Raw genomic sequence first — 26650 nt, 5'->3', positions numbered from 1 at the left:
AGTGCCCGAAGAAGGATCCGAGATAAAGCCACCTTGCCACACAACATTGAAAGATCTAAAGCAAGTGGTTACCGAAAACCATAGGACGTGATCCTTGCAGTTCTCTACATCTTTTCTCATTTTTTCTCTTCGGAGTTTCGGATACAACTACTAGCATTTCTTTGTTTGACCAACCGACACACACTGAGTAAACAAACAACACCATTGAATCGTACTTCATTTCAAAAGTTCTTGGTATGGTATATACCATAATGTACGGTCCAGCTCAAACCGGAAACTAAACCAAAATCGGTTTTACCATCGGTAATGAACTTACAAGCAATACAGATAACAGTGCAGAAGCTGAAGTATCCTTTATTGGTAAACTGAAGCAAAGGAAAATGTTTTCTGAAGAATTAGCAAAAGGCATTCAGATTATATATTCAGCGATAGAGGACAGCTCAAACCGGAAACTAAACCAAAATCGGTTTTACCATCGGTAATGAACTTACAAGCAATACAGATAACAGTGCAGAAGCTGAAGTATCCTTTATTGGTAAACTGAAGCAAAGGAAAATGTTTTCTGAAGAATTAGCAAAAGGCATTCAGATTATATATTCAGCGATAGAGGACAGCTCAAACCGGAAACTAAACCAAAATCGGTTTTACCATCGGTAATGAACTTACAAGCAATACAGATAACAGTGCAGAAGCTGAAGTATCCTTTATTGGTAAACTGAAGCAAAGGAAAATGTTTTCTGAAGAATTAGCAAAAGGCATTCAGATTATATATTCAGCGATAGAGGCTCTCCGACCTCAGATTCTCTGCAATCTCTGTCTCCCACCGATCTCCATTCTCAAGAAGCTTCTCTTTGTCATACAGAAGTTCCTGCACACCAAAAATAATCAGAATGCCATTTATGTAATCATAATAAATATTACTTTTGCAATCTTATGTCTCTATGAAGTGTTTATGCAGACCTCATGTGTCTCAGTTGCAAACTCAAAGTTTGGTCCTTCAACGATTGCATCAACAGGGCAAGCTTCTTGGCAGAAACCACAGTAGATGCACTTTGTCATGTCGATATCATACCTGTATAGCTCCAAATCATCATTACACTATGACATGTATTGAACCAGCGAGAAAAGACAGTAATAGAAAGCAAATGGTTACTAAATGGGAACTTAAGGGGGTGACCTAGTGGTTCTGCGGCTTCCATCTTCCCGCTCCTCTGCCTCTATTGTGATTGCTTGAGCTGGACATACCTGACGAGATAGAGACCAGTATCCACCCAAAATCAAAATTTCAGGTCATATAGTGATGCTATGGTACGAATTCTCGAGTAACATAGACATAACAAAAAAAAACTCACAGCTTCACATAGTTTGCAGGCAATGCAGCGTTCTTCCCCAGTAGGATACCTACGAAGAGCATGCTCACCACGGAAGCGAGGGCTCAATGGACCCTTCTCAAAAGGGTAATTGATCTGCACACAAAGATAAAAGCTTCAGAAATAAACTATGTTTATTTCAACCTAATTACTGAAGTCTGGTAAGACTGCCACTCACTGTAACTTTTGGATCAAAGAAGTACTTGAGGGTCAGCGACAAACCCCTGACCATTTCAGTGAGAAAAAGGGTGTTGATGCTCCGTTCAAAGACTGTAAAAGTAAGAAAATATCAGGAATCGCCAACACTCACAGATGGAAGTAACCACAAAGAAAAGCTAAGACAGATAGAAAGTTAGAAAAGTGTTTGGATCAAATAGCTTACCAGTACTCCAGTCCTTGGAGATCTCTTTAGCAAGCTGCTCAGCTTCTCTATCATCTACAAGTTACAAGAGGCAAAGCGGTTAGTAACATACATACCTGAAAATTCATAGCCTAATTAACCAAGAAAACCCAAACAAGAGCAAGAAACTACACCTTTGTTGCTTCCATAAGATATAGCACGAGACTGTAGCAAACAGAGATGAGATCCCTGTAAAGCTTGCCCTGAAAAAGCCTATCAACGAAGACAAAAGCAGATGATAAATGCGAAAAAAAATCCTAAAGCATAAGCACCAGAAGCTAAACAATGTAAAAGTACTTGTATTTGCAGAGATTGAGTTGAGATAACAACATTTTGCCTACACATTCTACCTTCAAGGACGAGTAATGATCTACAGGAAAAATGAAGCCTCACTACATTGACTTGACTGATGAAAATTTCCCCTCTCAGCTACACGTAGAATCAACTATAACTATAATCTAAATCCCTAAATCTTCTAACTCCAAGGAAGACACAACATAAAAAAAATTTAAGTCAGAAATATAACAGATTCACTCCAGTTACTATTGATTGTCCAATCCCAAACTCTACCGACGCAAGACGAAAACAATGATGCAGAGTGGAACAAATATCAAACAACGAAGCACAAACACCGCATTTCTAGGAACACACTCGACATTAAATGAACAAAAATAAATTAAAGAGCGAACGAGATTCATACGAGATGTCGAGCTCGGAGAGCATTGAAGGACTTGCGAGCCAGCAACGAAGCCATCGATACAACAAATCCAAATATCAAAATTAGGGTCTTTCTTCTTCCGCTGTGCCTGGTGAGAGAGAGAGAGAATAAACCCGATTTAACTGAGAAGCCCAATCAAGCTAAAGAAGGATTTATAACAAGATATAAGACAAACAAAAACATCCGAACCTCTCAACACACGATACTCAAGAGGAAAGAAGAAAAATCTTCTGCAGGAAGAACCCAGAGAACGTTCGATCTCACAAGAACATATTGGCACGAATCCTTCCTTTTTTAGCTATAAAAGTGATTCACGGTCATCGGAATAAGACGGGCAACTAAACTCGATTCAGCAATAACCGGGAATTCAACCTTAAATCAAACCGGTTTTATTTGGTATGACAGTCAATTCCATTAACGAACCAAAGTTCTCAAGACGTGGACCAAACCAGACCATTACTAAACGGTTCTGTCACTAAACCAGACCTAAAATTTCAGATCATAACCGATTACTGGAGACCGAGATTGTTCAATTTAACCGGCAAAACCAAATACAGTAATACCCAAAATTTAGAGATACAAACAGTAAAAGGAAACTAACGGGGAATTTCTTTTTACAAGAAGTAAAAAAGGAAAATCAGTTGATGATGATGTTATTTATGGTGCTATGTAGAAGAAACTGTTGCCACAGTTAATGTGGGTTTGCATTAGCGGATTCCATCTATCATATACAATCCTACCGCCCCGCCCAATTCTTCCTCGAAATCGAGCTCTTCCGCTTCTTGATTCTACTGGAGGGACGACTCCTGCAGCAGCCAGCTTATCTGGGACCAGCGGCTTTGTGAAGACCATTACTGGCTCATTAGGATTCTACATAGAAACAACAAACAGTTAAACGTACTTATCTTATAATCTCACGTGATTCTATTACAGCCAACAACAACGATGATCTAAGGAATTTACCAGTTTGTGGAGCCATCCGAGTCTTCTTCTTGCCTCTTGCTTTATGCTCCCGGCTTGAGCTCGAGCGAAATTTGAGTCGTAGAAACGAGGATGTGGGGTAAAGGAAGGCCTTGCGAGTGTTTGGATGGTGGTTGGTTCATCCGAGTCCATGTATTCATCCTCGCTTGAGCCAAATCTGTAAGACGTCGAGAGTGGAAACCCAGACAGAGCCAAACTATCTTCCAAGAGTTCAGTTTCGTGCTGCAAACCAGATCAAATTCCAAAAAGATTAATCATGGAGGAGATCGAAATGCACAATTCTGCCAGGTACAAAAGAGCACTCAGATGCAAATTTTTAGACAAGTACCTTATATTTGAGTTGGATTCTCTGAAGGCTAACCTCACTCGCCATGAAATCCCTCTTTTTTTCTTCTCTCTATAAAGGTAACATGTTATTAGTTAAGTTAATACTCCATACCTATGGAGCATGCAGGTTTCTCTTAAGATAAGAATAAAATTACATTCATGTCACAAATATTTACCTTGATTAGACCTTCTAGAATGGTCTTTGCTTGGTCAAGATTGCGCCTGACCTGGTAATGACATATCCCAGAACAGAACAGAAGAACATGTTTGAGAATCCAAGAAGGATTATAAGAAGTTGAACATAGATTGAGGTCTTCCCTTACCTGTCGAAGCTTTTCAAATGACTGCGCATTGTTTTCTCTCTGCTGCATCTGAAGGGAGGTCAACTCTTGTCAGTAAGTTATGGTGCATTTTCCATACTCACTAATGTAAATTAAGGAAATTGATATAACTACAGACAGCAAGAAAACCTACCCTTCTTGTGTGTAGTCTATGAGCTTTCTCCCGTGGCCTAAACACATTGTATGGATTTGTATCATTGACTGGTGGTGGGGGCTGTTCCAAACAAAAAGGGCACAAGATTAGCTAATTACTTCAGTAAATTTCCGAATAAATTCATTTCTTCTACATGTACGATTGAGACCAGTCCAAATGATGAAATACCTGTAAACGCCGCAAAATAGGCTTCTGCCATCTTTCACGCTAATACAAATACAAAACTATACTAGGTTAGTTGGTGTTATAGGCCTATGCCCAAAGAGCCATTCACAACTTCTCATAAAAATATTTCAACTATCATCAAACTACACAACAACTATAACCAAAAAAACTCTCAATGGTTTATCTCAAACCTTATTCTTCCAATAACTGAATATAGCCTGGAAAACTCCATATTTGATGGGTAAAGATTGCAGCGCCTGTAAAAAAATGGAAATAGCACAATAAGAACAATTTAAATGTAATGCACTGCCTCTGAGTAAAATACGCACCAGAAATATACAAGATATGGCACACTCTCCAAAAGAAATATAGATTTAGAAGAATGCACTCCTCCTAGAGGATGCAATATTATTATTAATACTAGATCTATGCTCCTGCTACAGTTTTAGGCAGCGAGGAAGAGTAAATTGCCATAATTCGGAAAACAGTCTCCGAAGAAAGATGATTCACTACAATGAGAAGTAGTTGATCAACCATCGCCATTTTTTTCTCATTGTAACTTCCATAATCAAATATAGACCAAAACTAGAGAACAAAAGCAAAATAAGTGTATACCTCAATAGCAGCATCAAACTGCAAAAGCACTGGAACTGGCAAACCAAGGGTAGGAGTAATAACTCCAGCTCTTTCCCGTGCCTTAAGATCCAATACCTCTAGTTTAAAAATAATAAGCTCAAGCCTGTAATGTAGCAAGATTACGGGCAGAAGATTTTTGTTTCAGAACAAAAGAAAAGTTGAGCACTATCTCAACTCAGTATTAGGGACATATCAGTTATAACTACTTCTTCTTTCAGTTTCCACTTGATCATATGGTTTTTGCACTATTAGCAAAATCCAGAATTAAGGCACCAGAAAAGAGAGAAGAATAAGAGTCTAGAGCTAAATCCATCTACCACACAGCAAACTAGAAATCTGGATAATCCAAATGATCTCAATGCTTAAATATTGAAAGCACGTCATATTCTGGGAAATTTGGAAACCAAAAAATACAGATAGATGGGAAATTTGGAAACCAAAAACAAACATTAACAAAATCTTAAATTAAGTGGTTGACTACTTTACATTTCAGGTGTGAGAACCATCTTCTCCTTATTAAACTCAAAAAGCCAGTCATCATCGTCGTTGTCAAGATCATACTCCACAAATTCCCCAAGTTCAGCCCGGGCTGCAAAACAGATTTTCATTCTCCATGCTAAAAGATAACAATCTCTCAAAAATGAATTCTTGGAGATAGTGGTAGCTACCTCCTCTTGCGCGTAAATAGGAAGCAGGCTGATTAAAAGTCCTAGAGTAGTCTCTTTCATATGTATCCACAACAAGATACTGAGGCGTTGGTATTTCTGAAATCAGCTTCTTGGTAGGCACTTGAGGCTGCACCTGATTATAATGCGAAAACAAAGAAACTTAAAAATCATCACTCTACAACTTCACACCCAAACTGATGATGATACCCAGAAGATAAACTTGAGAAGTTCACCTCATTGTCAACCTCTATACGGAGCAACTGAGAATTTCTAGTAATGGAAGAAGGAGTCTCTTCATCTTCAAAGTCTTTAAAGGACTTTAAAATTGGAAGCTTCTTGTGAATGTCCAATGGACGGGGTCGGAAAGATAGCCTACTCATTTCACTACCTTCCTTCCTACTCTCTCTAGCTTTTTGAGTACGAAGACCTCATCAACGCTTTTGTCTAATTTGCAATTGGAAAGAAACAACAGAAACCGCACAGATTCAAAATCCCAAAACCCTAAACTCGTAAATGCGAACAATTTCAGTGTAACACCGGGCAAAAAAGAAAGCGAATGAGACCTAAATTACTTACAAGTCGAGTTTTTTAGGGTTTTTTTTTTTCTTCTCTTCTGGGCGAATCGTACCGGCAAATCAAAAATGGGGGTTCAATTCTCCTTTCCGAGCTTACCCAGAAACCGAGAAATGTTGAAATTTGAGGAAGAAAGAAGCTTTTTAAATGTCCGAAAGCGAAATTGCGAATCTCTCACTCAACAATTGAAATTAGAGAATCTCGAACAGACAAGGAAAATTGTTGAACCGAGGAGGGAAATTTTTTTGGTAATATCAGCTCCGGTTTAATCAAATATGAGAACAATGCAAACAAAAAAACATATAAAAGATTCAAACTTCACTAACTAAAACGTTTCTTCAGATATTGAATTGTCATAAACTTTCTCGTTACAATAGTTTTCGATTTCATTTACAAAGAAGGGATCCAAAAATGATCATCCAACGATTAGGTTCATGCTTTTCCATGTCCCTTTTTTCTTCATTGGCACCTTTCAAGTTGTTTCCTTTTCAGGGTAATTCCTTCATATCTTCCCTCATTTTCAGTTGTCGTAAAGAACAAGCGATGAAATGCCCTTGCTGTTGATCTTGCCATTGTTGTTAATTGTGTTGTTGTTCTTGGGTCAAGTTGATGTTCGTCGCGATTGTTTCTTGGTTAACTTGAAAGGACTCCAGCTTTTTCTGCGTTTTGATGTCTCACAGAAGAGACCAGAAGCTAGTGCTTGTTGAAGCCATAACTCAAACTCTTCCTCATCCTCATCCATCATCTCCACATCTAGATCCCAAGGGAACCTGCTCGAGTTTGATCTCTGGGTTGCCTTTTCTAAACCAACCATGTTCACGTGGAAACTTGGTCTGTGTGTGTTCGGTCTACACGCCATTCCCTTCAATGAAAATAAAGTATATACATATCATCAAGTTCACATGCAGTAACAGAAAAGTCTTAAAGTAGTTATCTCAAATCTCTGTCTTATCAGTCTAACCAAATAATTCTGAAGAGAGAGTTATCGCATCTGGTTACTTGTAAAGAATGAAAACACCAACCTGGCAAATAGCCCATTCGGACACATCAAAGATTTTGCCCTCCGCACAAACAAATGCTCGTGGTATTTCAATCTACAGCACATGATATATAACAATTAATTCATCATTACCAATAAACAAACTAGGACTAAAAACCTGAAAGCCTAACCTTATGTGCTTTCTCGAATACCAGGGTCCCTTTGTGTTCAACCCATCCATCACCATCTTTGGCTTGATGATATTGACCACACTCCTATAACAGGAATAACCATTAAAACAAATTAAATGTTCCGAGGAGGAATTTGAACTCAAAATGCTCGGGAATGAGAAGTGTGAGTTGGCTAACCTGACACCATCTGGCCTTTGCCTTACTCCTGTTTGTACATATCCAAATGTGTGAATTCCCGCATTTCGTACAGTGTATGCGCCTTGACTCTTCGGATCGATAACCCGGAACATTCTGAAGAAATTATAAATTCTTTTCATCACCTTTTATAGGAAAACAATAGAACAACACAGGACGCAAAGAAATCTCACAGATTATTTCAACTACCTGATGCGAAGAAGCGTGCGAGGTCTGACAGACACTCTTGGTCCTTATTTCTTCTTTCTTTAACTGCTCATCGTAATCTCTCCTTTTGACAGAATCAGAAAGAACCTGCAAATTCAACCTTCCATGTATCAATATTCAAAATAGAAAATAAATTGAGCAAAATCTAAGCGGAAAACAACTGGTCACGGATCCATTTTTCAGGAATAACCTCGTAAGCACTTTGAAGTTTCTTGAATGAGTCACTTGCCAAAGGACTTCCCATATTCTTATCCGGATGAACCAGCATTGCCTATATAAAGTAAAACACAGCACACAAATTAGAACAAACTTAATTCATTAGCAGAGAGAGCTCAGAAGCCAAGAAAACAGACCTTCTTTCTATACTCTTTCTTAAGCAGTGCGTCATCAATCTTTTTATACCGAGGGATTCCCAAAGCTTCATAGTGATTTAAACTATGAAGTATTCTTTTCATTTCATCAGCTGAATCCGTTTCTATTTTAACTACCTTAACACTAGAAATCTCCTTCATGTTACTAACAACAGTTGACGGTGATGCTGGCTTAGTGGACGACTTATCTTCATGAACCTTTTTCTCAGGTTCTTCAACAGGAACAGAAGAATACTCAAACTCTCCTGGAAACTCATCATCTATTACACTTTCAGGTTTCTTTGGTTCCTCCGCTTGTGTTTTTTCACTAACACTATCACACCATTGAAGAAGACGAATAAATATATCGTTGGACAAGAATGCAAGATTCATTGAGAGAGTAACTCCAGGCCATCCAAGTCTGACTTTGACACAGTACATTGCGTACATCGTCGCCATAAGAACCACCACCCGTGCGTGATTCAAGGAGAACAAATAACCTGATTCAAACAACTACAGACATTAACACTGTATGAAAGAGACAAAAACAGTATTAAGATAACTATGACATAATAAGACTTTCTGGAAAAGAAAAATTGACACTTGCCTCCAACTATAAATAATGTTCCGGTGATCCAAAAATTAGCGTACATCCACAAAATCAAAATTCCAAATAGTCCTACAATGAAGATCCCAGGAGTGCGACCCAAGTACAAGACAACAGCACCAGCAGCTGCCTGCGATGGTAAATCAGATATATGTGAGACTCAACTGTTTTTATGCATAACTCAATACCACTTGATAAGTGATCAGTGAAGCACTGCAGCCAAATCTACAAGTTAAATGTAAATTTAACAGAAAAACTCAAATAACTTCTAAGATCAATATATCGCCTTTCTGTGTTTTGCCTTCAAGATAATTTTCAATATTAATTCTCCCTCATACAACTAAGGCCATATAAGAGATCTGCTTAGGCACTCGCTCTCAGCACACCTAGCAATCTACACTAGTTAAAGATATAACTTCAGAATCAAGAATTCAAAGGGGTCTAGAGGCCTTACCATACCAAGCAGAACATAAACCAAGCAAGATAGTGAAGTCAGGCTAAGGAAGCAACTCCACATTATCAGGAGCAAAGCAGCTGAACCAAATTTAGCACTGGACTGGAAACCCCTCAAAATGCAGTCTTTCCAGTAAACAAACGATAAACTAAGCAACCCTAAAAGCTTCCCACATCCACGGCACACTAGTGGCCAATGACGCTCTGCCAAAGCTTCTGTCCTTTCCCCAAAACATCGAGTTGCAGCACAAACCCATGAGCATACATGTTTCTGAGACTGCAACCATATCAAACCTTGCTTAACCAATCCTATATCCTCCATAGCTAGATAAAATAATAAGAACCCTAAAATCGTCCTCCAAAACCAAAGCTCAGGTAAATTGATAGCAGAAAGAACAATGGCACTGAAAAACCTGGAATATCAAGAAATCTAGCTTCTCAGCCATTGCTTTGATCACTAGAAGATACATTAGGCTCGTAGCTTATTCAACTGGTCTTCCCAAGAGAGAGAAGATACAACAAAACATAATTAGCAGATAAAAGACAGCAAAACCCGGCTTTAAGCTTATTCGTTCAACGCATATCCCTTCAGATACAAGTTTTCCCCAGCAAAGAAGAAACATACAAAAAGGAAAAGTAACCTCCAGAATATCCCAGAACCTTTCTTCCCCTCTTTTCAGAAATCAATTCTCACAAAACCCTAAAATTACCCAACAACAATCCAGTTCAGTACATAACCTCAACTCAGATCCAAGAAGCTTAATCAATCGGAGTATTTTCCGGCGGAACAACGCAGACCCAGAAAACAAAATAGGTTCTTTAGAGCATTTCACCGAGTCGGTGTAGAGTGGATAGAGAGAGAGAGAGAGAGAAAGAGAGTGAAAGAAAAAGGAAAAAGAAGAAGAAGCAACGAGCTTTAGTTTATTAAAGCAAAATTGGTTACAACAACAGTAAAGATAAGCTCGGGAAACATGAAACCCCAAAAAGAGCTCATGAAAAAGATGAAAAGAAGAAACCTTTTAAAAGATTCAATAAAAGTTGTTCGAGGAGAAAGAGAAGACAGTGGCGTATAGAGACAGAGATTAGAGACGAAGGCAACACTTAAATATTTAACCTTTAGTTGTTACTTCTTAGCGAATGAATCATATTCTTTTGGAATTGGATTAAGTGATACTATTATTACCGGAAAAAAGGATTAAGTGATACTATTACCGGAATTTTGTGGGTCCTACGACTTAACAGAACCAGAGCTCTTGAACCGTTAAATCAAACCGAGGAGATGGGATTCAATCGGACCGGAATTGGTTTAACCTCCTGGTTTTAATAAAACTCATTCAAGCAAGGCAGTTGAAGCTACTAAATAGAGAGAAACAGATTCAAACTTCATTCTATGGATATATACACACATACATACATACACTCAAATCTCTGTTTTGCAGATGTAAGACGACTTGAACAACAGCGAGCCAGAGACCACCTTTTCTGCAGTCGTTATCAGCTCAAAATCTAACAGAAAACCAAAAGAAAGAAGAAAAAGAAGAGAAGACGCAGAAACATCAAACTCCTCCTTTTCCCGTTTACATCTCAAAAACAGAAATCAAAGAAAATTTTGAAAAAAGGGATTTATTGTTTTTTTTCTTTTTCAAATGGTACTGCTGAATGTATTACCAGCATTAGCTGATGAAGCGCCTGATGAGTAAGCATTTGAGTGATCTCTAGACGAGGCATTTGATGAAGAAGGGTTTGTGTAGTTTTGTCTGTTCACTTGTTCTGCCTTTGTTGCCACCGGTCCTCTCACTTTCAAATCCATGAAATCAGATATCAAACCCGGTCTGCTTATTTTCTTGTAGTCTATACCCTTCTCCCCTGTTAGAAACTTCACCACTGTGGACATACTTGGTCTTAGCTTAGGACTGTCTTGCGTGCACAAAAGACCGATTTTTAGGTACCGACAAGCTTCCTCTGCGTCAAAGATTCCATTTAAACCTGAATCAACTAGATCCACGAGCTCATTCCGCTCATAAAGATCCCAAGCCTGTTGAAATGTAAAAGGAGGTTAGCTTTCCAAAACAAGAGCTTAAAGAAGGGTAAGATCGATCATGCGGATTCATCTGGCTAAACATACGCTAAATGCAAGAATGACCAATTCTGATGAGTAGCAAGACTTACTCTTTCCAGAAGATATTGATACTCCGTGGGTAACCGGGTGTTTTTGTTACTTCTTCCACTGACTATCTCCATCAAAAGGACTCCAAAGCTGTATATATCCGCTTTACGCGTCAACTGTCCCCTAACCGCATACTCAGGTGCTAAATAACCACTGCCCAAAAACAGGTGTGAATACATGTTAAGACCTGCAGTTTTTAGTGGGGAATTAGGGAAAAGGGAGAAAGAAACATATGGAACTCACATTGTACCAGCGACACGAGTGCTGACATGAGTCATGTTAGGTGGCATAAGCCTAGCGAGTCCAAAATCAGAGATCTTAGGAGATAGATATCTGTCGAGTAGAATGTTGCTTGCTTTGATATCTCTATGGATTATGTGTGGCCGTACTTCTTCATGAAGAAAGGCAAGACCTTTAGCAACCCCAACGCAAATATTGGCCCGACTACTCCAATCAAACTGTATCCCACTCCGAGTGTAGCCGCCAGCTGAAAAACTTTCATCTGGTTAGGAATAACATTACAAAGCCAGAGAAGCTGACACTTAAAAAGTGAGAAACTAAAGAGACTCACCTAGAAGCGTCTTATCAAGACTATTGTTCTCAAGAAAATTGTAAACAAGAATCCTGTGAATCCCTTCCACGCAGCATCCATACAACTCAACCAAATTCTCATGCTGTATTTTGGATATCACATTGATCTCAGTCAAGAATTCTTTTACACCTTGTCTTGACTCAGCCGAGAGGACTTTGATAGCCGCTAGCTTTCCATCTTTTAGACGGCCCTAAACATTGAAATTTTGTTTCCAAAAGAGTTAAAAACATGAAAGAGAGAATGTGAAAAAAGAAGATTGAAGCAACTGAGTTAATTATCTCATTCACCTTGTACACAGAACCAAAACCTCCTTCTCCAATTTTATTTTCAGCACTGAAATCATCAGTGGCCTGACGTATCTCTCTATATTTGAATATCTTTACGTTGTCTATCGCTGCTATTTCTGTATACATATCAAGCACTTGAAGTTAGAGACACCCAGAAACAGGAGGAGTATACAGGATTAACATTCCATACTTTTAAATAAGTAATCATCCTATTTTAAAAAAACCCTAGATCATGTATGTATCTGTACCTCCGTCAACTTCTCTAGCTTCTCCACTCAGACATGCGAACCAGGAGCAGCCCATCAATGTAAGACAGAGACCTGTGACCTGTTTCTGCCATGAATTAACCAGAAGCAATTAAGAGATTTGACTTCTAACTAGTAAAACAACCACAGATCGATTTCAATTACTACTCAATTACTCAATAGAATCACAGTCCAAGTCAGAAACCCTAGTAGTGGGAGGACCAAAAAAATTAGAAAAGCTGTGAACTTGGAATTTGGGTTTTGTCAAGATTCAGAACAAAAGCTAGAAACAGAAGCAGACTACCGAGATTAGAAAGAAAATAGGAGAAACCCACCTCAGAAAAATCCTAAATTTGGAAGAGCGCTGCTGAAGCAAAACCAAAAGAGAGAGAGAGAGAGAAACTTGATGCTACTTGGGAAGAGTTGGTATAAAAAGGCTGCGTCTTTATTACGAGAGATGAGAGTCCTTTGTCCCTCGCCGTGTGTGAAGATCAGATTACGGATTTGTTGAAATGGGAGACTAAAAGACGAATGAATGAAATAATACATTAAGGAAGACCGTCTTCGTCTTGTAATGGTGGCGGGTAAAAGTCAATGCCCTTCAAACGTAGCCAGACGTCAGCATTTAATACGTTGCTTGCTCCGACGACCAAATCTACTCTCTTTTTTTTTTTTCCTTAATTTTTTTTTGTCCTCGTGTTTAAAATGCCTTTTATGAATTATATGATTCAATTTTTAATTATTGACTCCTTCATTATTCATTAACTTTATGCTTCAGTCATGGCCTCATTGCCCATAATTCTTTCTCTTTTATGGGCATAAATATTGTGTTTTTTTTAAACTATTGTCTAGTTCATTTATAGTTGGAGCTAATTATTTGTCTTTTTGATTATAATATTGCAATAAATTTTTTCAACATGTATAGTCAGAAAAAGAAAAAAAATCCAGCATCTTTTGTCAAAAAGATCCAACATGATTATGTTTTTGTACTATTTCTATTTTTATTCTAATATAAATATTCTTCACACAGTTCAACGCGATCAAGTGTATTGACATAATTTTATTTCTGTAATATGTCAAGTGAAAAATGTAGTTACAAAATATTGAAATATTGGAACTACAAACACTATAATCTTAATATCTTATGATTTGTTTGTGAAAATATAAGTTACTATACTAAAAGATAAGTATGACGATTAACAGTCCATAATTTTTGTATTAGTGATGTTGTAACATCGTCTAGTAGGACTAGGTTATTTGCATCTTCTTGATTTGAAACCTTTAATTGATGCGTTAAGAGTCTATTTAACACGTTATAATGTGAAAACGTGTTTAACCAATACAAAACAGCATTGCTTGTACAGTTGTATTAAAATATATATATATATATATATATATGAGAAGTTTCCATGATGCATCCATTAAAATAAGAAATAAAATATAGCGTTAGATGATGAAATACATAAACAACGACAGTAATTAGAGAGCCTAACACGGGTCAAAAAGTCAAAGGAAGGAAACCTTATCACAATTTCTTTCTTTTGTTCTACTCGTCGTCAGGAGGAATCGTCACGGCGAGACGGGCGGAAATAATGGGACATGTGTTCACACCACGAAAATGAAGGACAGCTAAAACAAGAAGCCAAAGGTTCTTTAATTACTCTTCAGATGAGTTCTCTCTCTCTCTCTTTTCACAGCTCAGTGAAGTTTTATAAATGAAACCAACATGTATTATTAAAAAAAAAACTTCAACGTCAATTCCAACAGAATCAAAAGAGAGGTTTTTAAAGTTTTAGGTGTCAAAGTCTTCTAGCAATAATGGCGACATTCCTAGGTGAGATGCTGGGATCAAATATGGGAAGCATCATAACTTTAATGGACTCGCCTTGTTCTTGGAGAAACATAAGTCTATCAAGCAAGATTAATGTCTCAAGCACTGGTCCTAATGCAGCTCTAATAGACCAGTACGGCCCTATCAGTTCCTGCATTTTTTTCATTTTTTATAAAGTTTGACAACACCAAATACAAGCATCCATCAATGTATGAGAATCAGGGACAGAGGAGAATGCAAGAGAGGATGAGAAATAGCTTACAGAGAATGCATCAGCTTCGTTCCATGTGGCATCCAGGTCGAGATCTTGAGGATGTTCTAGATTCAGGCGGGAAAATGCTGACAGGCAAAACTTCTCGAAAGAAGAACACGAATTCGAGCTTGTCTGCCTCATGGAGTTCTTGTCATCGGTGTCTGCAGTGTACTATAGATATTAAAAAAGTGATCTTGGTCTCATTTATTATAAAGTCTAATCCATCGGCCTACTGACCTTTCCTAGTGTTATCAACTGTTGCTGGGGTTTCGAGGGCTTTTCTTTGCTGTTGACGGCGGAATGCCTTCCCTTGGCGCCCAATGGAAGGACTCGTCGCCAAAACCTCTGGATAATGTTGTGAGAGAACCTTCAAAGAGTAAATAGATTTGTTACTTGTTGCTATAAATTCAGATCCGATTTACAAAAAGTCTATTCACAAACAGAACCAAACCTATATTACCATTTGAAAAGCTGCACGAAAAGAATGCAACTCGAAATTCTGCAGACCAGCATCTTCTCCTAAGCTGCTCCATCTCTCAGCACTCTGAGAGAACACATGTGAGTTCTTTACAAAATTAGATTACTGAGAAGAAACATTATGATATAAAACAAAAATGTTGCAGCATCCAAAAGAGATAAAATAATGGACTATACCTGACAAGCCAGATCACGTGCATTTTTGCCAAGCGAAAAGTTCAAGAATTTGAGTCCAGCGCTCATAGGAAAACCACATTTGGAACAAGAATTCTCACTGCTCTTTTCAGATAATAAATTGTAACAGCAGCCAATGCTCACTACTGCTTTTACTTCTTCACACTCCATAAAAGTCCTGACGAGTCAAGTTAGCACACTGTTTCAGTGTTTAGGGACAATCAGGACCAAACTAATAATGTGTTCAGAAGATAACAGAAAACACCGGTGAAACAATTACAGCAAGCATTCCAACTAACCTCAACATTGTAACAGATAGATCTCCACATGCATGAAGGCCAGCAAGAACAAGTGAACAAGATCTGTTTGCATCAAGTGATAGTGATCTCCTTGGACATTCATTCAACGCACTTGCATTTGAATCCAAGTCATATTTCTCCAGAGGAACATCAGTCAAGGCTTTCAACATCTCTGTAGATAATACACGGCATGTAATCGTCATTGGAACATCAGGGCAATTGTTTCCTGAACTAACAGTGAAAAGGTTAAGTAGCATCAACAAGTATAAAAGACCAGAAATGTGCATCGAGAATAAGGACCATCTGTTACTTTGTAAAATGTTTAAATATAAAAATTATAATCTGCTAGTCCCTTACCCAGATTTACGCATCTGTGCTGCAAAATGCTTTCTGATACGTGCTGCACGTGCATCTGTTACCTTTCCGTGATGAGAAGAAGAATCAATTGCAACCACTGAGTGCTTATATTGGAACGAAAGAACCTGCGCTAGATAACCCTGAAATAATATTTTTAACAAGTGAACAACATATTTGCCAATGATGTTATTTAACACAATTAGTTAAAACTATAAACTACAAAGTTACTAAAACTCAAATATAAAGCAAAAATCATCAAAGGAAATATTCATTAGACAACCAGAAAGAGAATTTATCAATGCAGCAAACAAAAGTAACCACGCAAATTATGGCAAAGGGAGCTCCAACACTGCTAAACATGAGAAAGGAACTGAAGATACCTGACCAGAGCCGACATCAACGACAGTAGGAGCTCCAACACTGTTAACGACTGAACTAACAACAGCGGAAAGAACTTCAACCTGCATGAACCTTTATAAGTGACTTACAGATCCATTCAAACAAAGTGACCAGTAGAAGGTACATGAAGATACATTTAACAGATAGTAAAACATAGGTTTACTCCCAAGAAAAACTCTATAAATGCTAAGAGCTTTTGGTGATCATCACGGCTTAAATTTTCTATTTTACATGTGAAGTGACAAATGACTTTTCCGGGTTCTTTTGGTAAATAGACCAGAACAGTTACAAAACATTGATCATCTCTTTTCAATTTAAGTTGGGGTTAGTCACCAAATCATACTACTGAAGGTCCATATCCAAAGAAGACATACTACAGAAAGACATGGAAATTCACCTAGGAAAGTGATAATAACAATATACCTCATGTTTTTTCTTTAGATTCATGCCCTGTGAAAGAACAGTGCTAAGCGGTACCATATCCACATCTGCAAGTATCTGCCAAAAGTAAAAAAATAATTAACCTTGATGCAGTCTAGATACAGCAGAAAGAAGTAAAACACATACCACCTTCAGTATTCATACACTCCCAGAGGAAGTTAACATGGAGAAACTCCTACCGCAATACAATTCAAAGAATGTTAAATGTAGAGCAAAGAAAAAACAGTACCGCCTGTAAATCCGCTTGCTCTCTAGGAAACGATAGAGACCGCAACGTGTGAATAAAGTCTTTGAGTGAAGCAGGCCAGTGATCCTAATAAACAAATCCAATAACACAAAATAATTTCAGACGCATACCATCAAGCATAGTTAAAAAAAATGTACCCTTTTAATCAAACATCTCAATCATATAAGAACAGAACTTTACCTGGACACCACCGGAGGGGATAAGAAGAATGTTTTCTGGCTTCTCATCCTTTAAGCAACTCATCCATTCCTCATCAACAGCTTCCCATTGTTTATCCTGAAAACAAAACCCATCAATCAACTCACACAACACAACACAACCCAGCTGGAAGATAAAAATTTCAGATTTTTGTTTCAAATCACCGACCATACATACCTTGAAGAAATTGACAACGTGAGCACTGATTAGGAAAGAATAAGGTTGAAGGAAATCGATAATGGCGGTGATCCATTCTAGGGTTTCGGCTCTCGTGTTGCAAGAATACTTGCTGCTCTTCATTTTCCCGATGACCTGAGTAGCAGTAACGATGGAGATCCTAGTTTCCGCCGCCAAACGCCGACCAAATTGAACTGAGAAGAAACAAGCCGTCTACATGTTTTCTAAAAACTACCTCGTAACTTTGAAATTGATTCAATTTACCCCCACATTTATTTATTCGTAAACAAATAACACCCATCTTCAAGAAACTCTGACTGGGATGGAAGGTTTAGATTCATGTCACCACACCACTATCAGATGAACAATAGTATTCTTCTGTTACTACCAAACACATTCTCTTGTTACACTCTTCTTCACCAAATGCAATTATCACAAAGAAAGATTACAAAAGGCAGTCAATTTTATAAACCATGTTCTAAACACATAATGTAGAAGATACCAAGAGAGTATTCATGATACTTAAACTAAACATCTGGTTACATAAATCCAAATATAAAAACTGATTACTATAACTTAAAAGCAACATTTGCTTCCCCCTCCATGGATGGATATAGATCCAAGTTTAAGTCTATTTTTACTTTTGTTTTTGTTCTTCAACTTCTTCATCATCTTCACCGGTTGCATAGTCATCAACATCTACAACGACTTGAGGAAAGTCTCTGAACTCGCTACACATGTCATGACCAAATATGATAACATAAAAGGTCCTATCGCAGTCATAGATGAAGTTCAAGTACTTGCCATCTTCGAGATTGTTATCTCTTACAAAATTCTCCCAACTAGAGCTGTCAAATGGTCCGTCTATGGACCATTTGGGCGAGTCTATGTGGACATTCTTTTGCATGGGCCAAAGTTGGACAGTCCCAATGGACAATGGTCCACAAAGTGTTCATGCCCATTAAGACCATTTCCAAATGGTCATGACCATGGACAGCCTATTTTTTTTTCTATTGTCATTCACTTATAAAATCTGAATTTTATTTTTACTATTTTTTTTTGCTATTCACTTATAAAATCTGAGTTTTATTTTTGTTATTTTCTTTTATAAAATCTGAATTTATTTTTGTTGTTATTCACTTATAAAATCTGAGTATTATTTTTGTTATTTTCTTTTATAAAATCTGAATTTTATTTTGTTGTTTTTTTTTATAAAATCTAATTTTTTTTTGTTATTTCTCTTCTAAAATTATGAGTTTGGTGGAAAATTATGTAATTACAATTTCTCCTCAAAACCAAAATTAGAGTATCCACATTTTTTGCCAAAACCGTAAAACTGTGTTTTCCCGCCAAAACCGTAAAATTACATTTTCCCGCCAAAATTGTAAAACTGTGTTTTCCTGCTAAAATCGTAAAATCACTTTTCCGCAAATACAATAATTTATCTGTTTTATGAAAAAAAAATTATAAATGNCTGAATTTTATTTTTACAATTTTTTTTTGCTATTCACTTATAAAATCTGAGTTTTATTTTTGTTATTTTCTTTTATAAAATCTGAATTTATTTTTGTTGTTATTCACTTATAAAATCTGAGTATTATTTTTGTTATTTTCTTTTATAAAATCTGAATTTTATTTTGTTGTTTTTTTTTATAAAATCTAATTTTTTTTTGTTATTTCTCTTCTAAAATTATGAGTTTGGTGGAAAATTATGTAATTACAATTTCTCCTCAAAACCAAAATTAGAGTATCCACATTTTTTGCCAAAACCGTAAAACTGTGTTTTCCCGCCAAAACCGTAAAATTACATTTTCCCGCCAAAATTGTAAAACTGTGTTTTCCTGCTAAAATCGTAAAATCACTTTTCCGCAAATACAATAATTTATCTGTTTTATGAAAAAAAAATTATAAATGTATTTTATGAAAATAAAAATTTATAAATGTAAAATATAATAATTTAAAATTATTTAGTTGTAAATGGAATTTCTCATTTTGGTAAGTGGGCAACCCATTGTTCATTTGTTTAAGCCCATATGGTCAATGGACAAAAATGATCAAATGCCCAAATAGACTATTTATTTTTTGGTCTGACCATGGTCAGCCCATACGTATATGGACATGGACATGGGCGGCCCGCCCAATTGACAGCTATACTCCCAACCAAGTGTTAGCAACACTTTGTCTCCTCTTTTCTTCATTCTAACCGTCCAACATCTCCCACTATAGTCTAGGAGGTCCACCGTAATTGGCAATGGATCTGGAAAGTATTCGTTAAATCCCAATGGAATCGCCTAAAATCAAACACAGAACAGAAAAACAAAACAAATCTTAGGAAGGAGGAGACAAGACCAGCAACGCAGAAACAAGAAACTCTAGTTTGAAATCTGAGTACTATTGGTGTTTACACTACCAAAGAGATGTTTGGTTTCAGCAGCTAGAGCAAAACACATAATTTCAGTTTAAATCTTGCAAGATTCAGTAAAGAGAGTCTATAACTTCTTGAATCTACACAAAAGGCAATTGAAAGCTTTGAACTTGTATATTTTTGCTAATTTGAAGCTAGAGAAAGAGATTTATAGGACCTTAATTAGTTCTTAGCTCCATATATTATATATAGAGTTTAAATAAAACAGTTTACCCTAAAAACAGAAACATTTACACACACATCTTTTTAAGAAGGAAGGAAGGAAGAGATTCTCACAAATGATTTAGATGACTTCTGCGAGATGAAAGCCTTCACAAACCGAACCTCACTACTAATGGCAGCCATGGAAAAGAGAGAGTGAGAGACCAAATGTAGCTACGAGCAAAGAAGTCCAGAGATGGAAGAGAAAGGAACAAAGAGAGGTCTGTAGTTTATGGAAAGAGAAGACACTTTTAAAACAACCCTTTTGTTTTAAAAGGGTTGAGACAGGGACATTGAGCTTTAATGGTGTGACTAATCGACTATTCAATTTTCTCACCAACTACTTTATTAAATTTTATTTGTAAATGAAAAAGATAGGAAAATTTAATTTGTCGTTTTCTGAAGTAAGGAATTGATGTCATATTATTAAAACACCTTGCCACACCTTTTGACCAGTCTCACTCTCACACTGCTTTTCTAATTTCACTAGGCCCATCACCGATGAGCTCTTATTATTGGGCTAAATGATACAACCCATTAGCCCAGTAACGAGCCTCGAGCTAGCAACTCAAAAACCCTAGAGTTCTCCGCTATATAAGCCTCAGATCTTTAGTTGTACGATGCATAGTTCTCTTCAAAATAGTTTCAGCTCTAGAAATTTCAATGTTAAAAAGGTTTTTTTTTGTAAACCTCGATTCGGTTTTTTTTTTCTTGAAAAGTTCTTTGTCGATCTGTAGAAGTAGCGTTGGTTCTTCAGTAAAATATACAAATCGATTTTTTTTTGTGTTTGTTTTTATTTTGTAAAAAATAGTGAATAGAAGAGAGAGAGGGGATGATAATGATGATGAAAGATGATTCCATAGAACAATCCAACTCTGACCATCATTGATGATCATTCCATCATGCACTACCATCTGAATCTCCCCCTCTCCCCTTACCTCTTTTTCTTTTTCGTTTTCTTTTTAATGGCTTTTTAAAAAAAAATATTTGCTAAGGAAGTGTTTTTTTTTTGGATCCTGTTTCGGCATAAACTTGTGATAAGATTCGTTCTAATTACTACTACAAACCATTGGTTCTGATTAATTATGTTTGTAAATTGATTACTACTACAGACCTTTCAATTTTGTTTTTTGGATCAGTTCTCATGTACGCTCATAAGCCGTAAATACATATATGTTCATAAACCTAAGGCTGAATTATGAGAAAAAAAAAAAGGAACCCTTCAGTAATAATTATTTTACCTTCTGGACAAAAATTAATTCAAAAGATGATCATAAAAAGAATAAGATATCCAATGGAAATAAAGTAAGGATTCAATAGCCAAATTTGATCTGAATTATTTTTTTTTTTAAAAGAAACCCTTTAGACCCCAAAATTAAGTCTTTAACAAAAATAAAACAGAATAAATTAAAATAAGATATCCTTGGGGAAATAAACTAATAACTGCAGATATTTGTAAAAAGTGTCATGACTAATGTGGGATTTGAGATTTACACAGCAAAGGGGTAGTTTAATTTGGGATTGACGTCAGAGAAGATGTGAACTAAATGGGCCGTAGTAGATAACTGAATTTTTTCCGTTTTTCAGTAAAAAGGCCCAATAAATAAATAGACTACAACCATCCTAATAATGGCTACTTGAACTAATTCATCAGTTTATAGGCCCAACAGCTGCTTTTCATATTTGATCCAAATTGTTATATTAAATGGTTTCTTAACGGCTCTTTTCTTTTACGAGACCCACAAGGATCAGACGTGTCATCATCGTAACGGTCAAATTATATCACGTGGTCCACCATTCCCGGCAACATAAATTGAAAATTTTACTTTTTAATCAGACCCCCAATATTTTAAGAAATACCATTTTCTTCCAACTGTTTCTACATTCTTCATAAAATCCCTTAAAATTAGAACAAAAACTAAAATTATGTGCCCTTTTAACCTTATTCTATTAAAAATTTCCAATGAACACTATTAAGAAGCATAGGAGTTAAAGATATACATTTAAAGTTTATGGGAGAAAGACAATAGAGAGATCTTTGAAAAACTTGGGGATGCAAAAATATAAAGACAAGAGGGGTGAAACAAAAACAAAACAAAAAGTATCTCTGCAGTGACATAAAATAAATAGACGAACTAGCCGTTACGATCTCTTTTAAAAAATTTCAAAAGTTTGGGATCTTAAAAAGCCATTCTCACAATCTTGCAGATTCTAGATAATTTTTTTTCTTTCCTTTAACGAGCGATAAAAAAGAAAAGATCTGAGATTTGTTAAGTAATAATTTAACAAGTGATTTTTCAAATTATTGCTTCTTCTTCTTCTCCTGCGAAGAACAATATCTCTGTTTCTGTTTCTTCCTCTTCTCCTTCAATGCCTTCCAGACCAAACCCTAAACCCAGAAACTCCGAGACCGGAGACTTGATGCGGAGGAGTTTTCGTGNTCATGCACTACCATCTGAATCTCCCCCTCTCCCCTTACCTCTTTTTCTTTTTCGTTTTCTTTTTAATGGCTTTTTAAAAAAAAATATTTGCTAAGGAAGTGTTTTTTTTTTGGATCCTGTTTCGGCATAAACTTGTGATAAGATTCGTTCTAATTACTACTACAAACCATTGGTTCTGATTAATTATGTTTGTAAATTGATTACTACTACAGACCTTTCAATTTTGTTTTTTGGATCAGTTCTCATGTACGCTCATAAGCCGTAAATACATATATGTTCATAAACCTAAGGCTGAATTATGAGAAAAAAAAAAAGGAACCCTTCAGTAATAATTATTTTACCTTCTGGACAAAAATTAATTCAAAAGATGATCATAAAAAGAATAAGATATCCAATGGAAATAAAGTAAGGATTCAATAGCCAAATTTGATCTGAATTATTTTTTTTTTTAAAAGAAACCCTTTAGACCCCAAAATTAAGTCTTTAACAAAAATAAAACAGAATAAATTAAAATAAGATATCCTTGGGGAAATAAACTAATAACTGCAGATATTTGTAAAAAGTGTCATGACTAATGTGGGATTTGAGATTTACACAGCAAAGGGGTAGTTTAATTTGGGATTGACGTCAGAGAAGATGTGAACTAAATGGGCCGTAGTAGATAACTGAATTTTTTCCGTTTTTCAGTAAAAAGGCCCAATAAATAAATAGACTACAACCATCCTAATAATGGCTACTTGAACTAATTCATCAGTTTATAGGCCCAACAGCTGCTTTTCATATTTGATCCAAATTGTTATATTAAATGGTTTCTTAACGGCTCTTTTCTTTTACGAGACCCACAAGGATCAGACGTGTCATCATCGTAACGGTCAAATTATATCACGTGGTCCACCATTCCCGGCAACATAAATTGAAAATTTTACTTTTTAATCAGACCCCCAATATTTTAAGAAATACCATTTTCTTCCAACTGTTTCTACATTCTTCATAAAATCCCTTAAAATTAGAACAAAAACTAAAATTATGTGCCCTTTTAACCTTATTCTATTAAAAATTTCCAATGAACACTATTAAGAAGCATAGGAGTTAAAGATATACATTTAAAGTTTATGGGAGAAAGACAATAGAGAGATCTTTGAAAAACTTGGGGATGCAAAAATATAAAGACAAGAGGGGTGAAACAAAAACAAAACAAAAAGTATCTCTGCAGTGACATAAAATAAATAGACGAACTAGCCGTTACGATCTCTTTTAAAAAATTTCAAAAGTTTGGGATCTTAAAAAGCCATTCTCACAATCTTGCAGATTCTAGATAATTTTTTTTCTTTCCTTTAACGAGCGATAAAAAAGAAAAGATCTGAGATTTGTTAAGTAATAATTTAACAAGTGATTTTTCAAATTATTGCTTCTTCTTCTTCTCCTGCGAAGAACAATATCTCTGTTTCTGTTTCTTCCTCTTCTCCTTCAATGCCTTCCAGACCAAACCCTAAACCCAGAAACTCCGAGACCGGAGACTTGATGCGGAGGAGTTTTCGTGGCAACCCGTTCTCGGCAGATTCGTCCCGGAGAAACTCTCTTGGTAAAGAGAGCAGCAATCTTGTTGAGTTCGGAGATAAAGAGAACGACAAGGATCTAATCTCCTCCAATGTGGTGGTCAACAAAGGTCTCAAAGTTTCCAAGCACTTCATGTCACCGACGATTTCAGCAGTTTCTAAGATCAACCCATCCCCGAGGAAGAAGATCTTGTCTGATAAAAACGAAATGTCTCGATCCTTCGACAAAGCACATCATCAGGTGAAGTCATCATCTTCTGTCTCATTCTCTGATGTGATAAGCATCATTGGGGGCGAGATTCGCATCGATGAAAAGGAGGAATCGTATGATGATATTACTGTAACTGATCTCGATGAGAATCTTGAGAATAAGAGCGATGATGGTTCAAGCTTCAAGATCAGCCCTCTTCCTCCTCCTCCTCCTTCTGTTCCATACACGTTCCCTGTGTTTGAGTCTCATGAAGTGGATCCTATGGTGGCACCTTATGATCCGAAGAAGAACTACTTGTCACCAAGGCCTCAGTTTCTTCATTACAAGCCGAATCCAAGAATTCGTTTCAATGAGTGCAAGCAGCTAGAGGAGCTTTTCAGCTCTTCTTCTGAGACTGATTTGTCAGCAGAGGATAGCCAGCAAGAAGAGGAAGTTGATTCTCAAGAAGTTGCAGTAAAAGCAGAGACAGAGGAGATTCTAGATGTCGATGGTGAAGAGTGTTTGGAAGCAGCAGAGAGTGATAAAGAAGTAGATGTGGTGTGTGAAAGCGTTGAAGAAGAAACTCACCAGGTTTCAAAACAGTCTCGTTTCAAGATGTCCAAGCTGCTTGGTTGGATTATGGTTCTTGGTGTGGCGTATGTGTTGCTGGTTTCTTCGGTGGCATTTACTCAACCAAGCATCATTGAAGGTTCACCTTTCTATCAGTTCCACATCCCAAAAGAGATTGTAATGTCTGCAAGCGAGAGCTTTGAGCAGTTGGGTGAAAAGCTGAGGATGTGCGCAGAATCATCTCTTGTGTATATTGATAAGCTGATCTCAAGTCTACGAGAGGAAGAGGGATATGGTCCTTTTCAGTTTCATAATTTGACAAATCTTTTGGATGATAAAAGTTTGTCTGATTCTGTTTTTCAGACAACTGGTGGTGAAATCAGTGTTGATGGGTTCTTAGTTGATAGCCAAGACTGGAGCTCAGAAATGGATATAGAAGAAGAAATTGTTGGTCATCAGGAACCTGAAGAAGAACCGGAGACCAGTGGCGAATTCAGTCTTGAATATGATGAGCAGGCTGAGAACAAGGTGAATGGAGGTGAAATATATTCAGAACCTCTTTCTGAAGAAGGCAAAGGTGGCCAGGAAACTGAAGTTGTTGAACGGCAGAGAGAATATGAAGAAAATGACCAGAAGAACATCGAGGAAGGTCACGAATCTGAAACTGGATTTACCCACAACGATGAGAAGAACATGGAAGAATCTGAATCCAATGCACACCACCAGCATGATGATGTGGAGTCTGCTACAATCAGTGGTCATCAGCAAAAAGAAACAGAAGTAGGCAATGCTGAAACTGTATCAGAAGAAGAAGGTGTTGGAGAAATTAGCTTCGGTGTTTCAGAAGAAGTTACAGATGTAGAACATGATGGTAATGAAGTAGAAGAAGAGAGTGGGTTTGGTGAGTCTGTTAATGATGCAGGTTCGGAGGGAATTGCGTTGAGTAATCAGAAGAAAGCGGTAGTCGTGTTTTCGACTGTGATGGTTCTACTTGCAGCAGCAGCAGCAGCTGGTTTCTTATTAGCAAAGAAGATGACAAAACCAGTGAAGATGCAACAACGTGAAGATTGTGAACCAACAACAGTCTCTGCAACTGTTGAGCACGTGCCAGTAGAGAATCTGATCAAAGAAAGGCTTTCTTCACTTAATTTCAAGGAAGAAGAAGAAGAAGTTGGTGATGATAGAGAAAGAGAGGTATCATCATTCCCTTCTGAGATGAGCTTCAGTTTCAGTAAGAACAAATCATTACACAGCTGCAGCAACAACAGAGATGATCTTAAAGAATATCAAAGCGGAGGAGGAGGCAAGAAGAGTAATGATAGCGGCGAATCCATGGCTTCCTCGGCATCAGAATACTCCATAGGCACTGTTTCATATGGGAGTTTCACAACATACGAGAAGATACAAAAGAGAAGTGGTCACAAAGAGAAAGAGATGATAACACCTGTGAGGCGTTCAAGCAGGATCAGGAACCATCAACATTCTGGACAATGAGTTAGATTTAGCTTTTGACTTTATGAACTACTGATTGGTAGGAAGCTTTTCCATCTCACTGAAGCTCTTAAGTAGTATGTTGCGTTCTTGGGAATCTTTGCTTTTTAGTTTTGATTTTCTCCTTTGAAGTTTCTGGCTTTATGAATTGTCTGAGACATTGTACTCCACACATATGATGAACCTTTTCGTCTAGTTATAAAATAATATTGTTAATCTTTTCTGAATTCTCTTCTCGTATATTGTAAAACGATGGACACTTTCAAACACCATGATGATAATAAAAAAGTTTTGCAAGAATTGAAGAATATTTTGGT

The 26650-nt window shown here is 36.8% G+C and overlaps 7 protein-coding genes across 11 annotated transcripts; 1 reads left to right on the top strand and 6 right to left on the bottom strand.

Moving 5' to 3' along the window:
* Positions 274 to 2788, bottom strand: LOC104740350 (NADH dehydrogenase [ubiquinone] iron-sulfur protein 8-B, mitochondrial). Of its 2 annotated transcripts, XM_010460912.2 has the most exons (10): positions 2678 to 2788; positions 2471 to 2576; positions 1905 to 1983; positions 1753 to 1806; positions 1549 to 1640; positions 1353 to 1466; positions 1178 to 1245; positions 961 to 1072; positions 771 to 868; positions 274 to 595 (listed from the first exon to the last, which is right to left on the bottom strand). In XM_010460912.2, the coding sequence occupies exons 2-9, from the start codon at positions 2522 to 2524 to the stop codon at positions 773 to 775; spliced, it is 669 nt and encodes a 222-aa protein (XP_010459214.1). In that variant the 5' UTR covers positions 2525 to 2576; positions 2678 to 2788; the 3' UTR covers positions 274 to 595; positions 771 to 772. The 2 variants fall into 2 exon arrangements, with proteins under 2 accessions (XP_010459214.1, XP_010459213.1); XM_010460911.1 differs by having other exon boundaries at positions 279 to 868.
* On the bottom strand, positions 2998 to 6550 carry LOC104740348. 2 transcript variants are annotated; one of them, XM_010460909.2, is made up of 13 exons: positions 6337 to 6550; positions 5994 to 6204; positions 5761 to 5887; positions 5579 to 5681; positions 5072 to 5195; positions 4648 to 4713; positions 4460 to 4498; positions 4271 to 4351; positions 4120 to 4167; positions 3973 to 4023; positions 3798 to 3866; positions 3452 to 3691; positions 2998 to 3358 (listed from the first exon to the last, which is right to left on the bottom strand). In XM_010460909.2, the coding sequence occupies exons 2-13, from the start codon at positions 6138 to 6140 to the stop codon at positions 3146 to 3148; spliced, it is 1308 nt and encodes a 435-aa protein (XP_010459211.1). In that variant the 5' UTR covers positions 6141 to 6204; positions 6337 to 6550; the 3' UTR covers positions 2998 to 3145. The 2 variants fall into 2 exon arrangements, with proteins under 2 accessions (XP_010459211.1, XP_010459210.1); XM_010460908.2 differs by having other exon boundaries at positions 5761 to 5893; positions 6337 to 6545.
* On the bottom strand, positions 6635 to 10451 carry LOC104740349. Its single transcript, XM_010460910.2, has 9 exons — positions 9317 to 10451; positions 8863 to 8992; positions 8259 to 8755; positions 8096 to 8176; positions 7888 to 7992; positions 7681 to 7794; positions 7504 to 7587; positions 7356 to 7427; positions 6635 to 7195 (listed from the first exon to the last, which is right to left on the bottom strand). The coding sequence occupies exons 1-9, from the start codon at positions 9635 to 9637 to the stop codon at positions 6935 to 6937; spliced, it is 1665 nt and encodes a 554-aa protein (XP_010459212.1). The 5' UTR covers positions 9638 to 10451; the 3' UTR covers positions 6635 to 6934.
* LOC104740347 (putative serine/threonine-protein kinase) lies at positions 10677 to 13165 on the bottom strand. 3 transcript variants are annotated; one of them, XM_010460906.2, is made up of 8 exons: positions 12942 to 13165; positions 12610 to 12694; positions 12362 to 12477; positions 12054 to 12264; positions 11726 to 11969; positions 11485 to 11635; positions 10984 to 11350; positions 10677 to 10882 (listed from the first exon to the last, which is right to left on the bottom strand). In XM_010460906.2, the coding sequence occupies exons 2-8, from the start codon at positions 12662 to 12664 to the stop codon at positions 10872 to 10874; spliced, it is 1155 nt and encodes a 384-aa protein (XP_010459208.1). In that variant the 5' UTR covers positions 12665 to 12694; positions 12942 to 13165; the 3' UTR covers positions 10677 to 10871. The 3 variants fall into 3 exon arrangements, with proteins under 3 accessions (XP_010459208.1, XP_010459207.1, XP_010459206.1); XM_010460905.2 differs by having other exon boundaries at positions 10677 to 11350; positions 12610 to 12688; XM_010460904.2 differs by having other exon boundaries at positions 10677 to 11350; positions 12942 to 13164.
* On the bottom strand, positions 14008 to 17685 carry LOC104740345 (methyltransferase-like protein 25). Its single transcript, XM_010460903.2, has 12 exons — positions 17460 to 17685; positions 17265 to 17360; positions 17067 to 17150; positions 16820 to 16894; positions 16378 to 16458; positions 15998 to 16137; positions 15641 to 15871; positions 15345 to 15519; positions 15151 to 15234; positions 14928 to 15057; positions 14700 to 14851; positions 14008 to 14588 (listed from the first exon to the last, which is right to left on the bottom strand). The coding sequence occupies exons 1-12, from the start codon at positions 17580 to 17582 to the stop codon at positions 14406 to 14408; spliced, it is 1554 nt and encodes a 517-aa protein (XP_010459205.1). The 5' UTR covers positions 17583 to 17685; the 3' UTR covers positions 14008 to 14405.
* On the bottom strand, positions 18001 to 20345 carry LOC109128786 (B3 domain-containing protein At1g16640-like). The gene is made up of 3 exons (XM_019235752.1): positions 20161 to 20345; positions 19614 to 19750; positions 18001 to 18301 (listed from the first exon to the last, which is right to left on the bottom strand). Exons 1-3 carry the CDS (start codon positions 20227 to 20229, stop codon positions 18097 to 18099), a joined length of 411 nt encoding a protein of 136 aa, XP_019091297.1. The 5' UTR covers positions 20230 to 20345; the 3' UTR covers positions 18001 to 18096.
* LOC104743343 lies at positions 20282 to 26560 on the top strand. Its single transcript, XM_019235464.1, has 2 exons — positions 20282 to 20306; positions 23917 to 26560. The coding sequence occupies exons 1-2, from the start codon at positions 20282 to 20284 to the stop codon at positions 26334 to 26336; spliced, it is 2445 nt and encodes an 814-aa protein (XP_019091009.1). The 3' UTR covers positions 26337 to 26560.

This window comes from Camelina sativa, chromosome 14 (assembly GCF_000633955.1).
Source record: "Camelina sativa cultivar DH55 chromosome 14, Cs, whole genome shotgun sequence".
Taxonomy (NCBI): Eukaryota; Viridiplantae; Streptophyta; class Magnoliopsida; order Brassicales; family Brassicaceae; genus Camelina; species Camelina sativa.
This window is presented reverse-complemented; position numbering and strand designations above follow the sequence as displayed.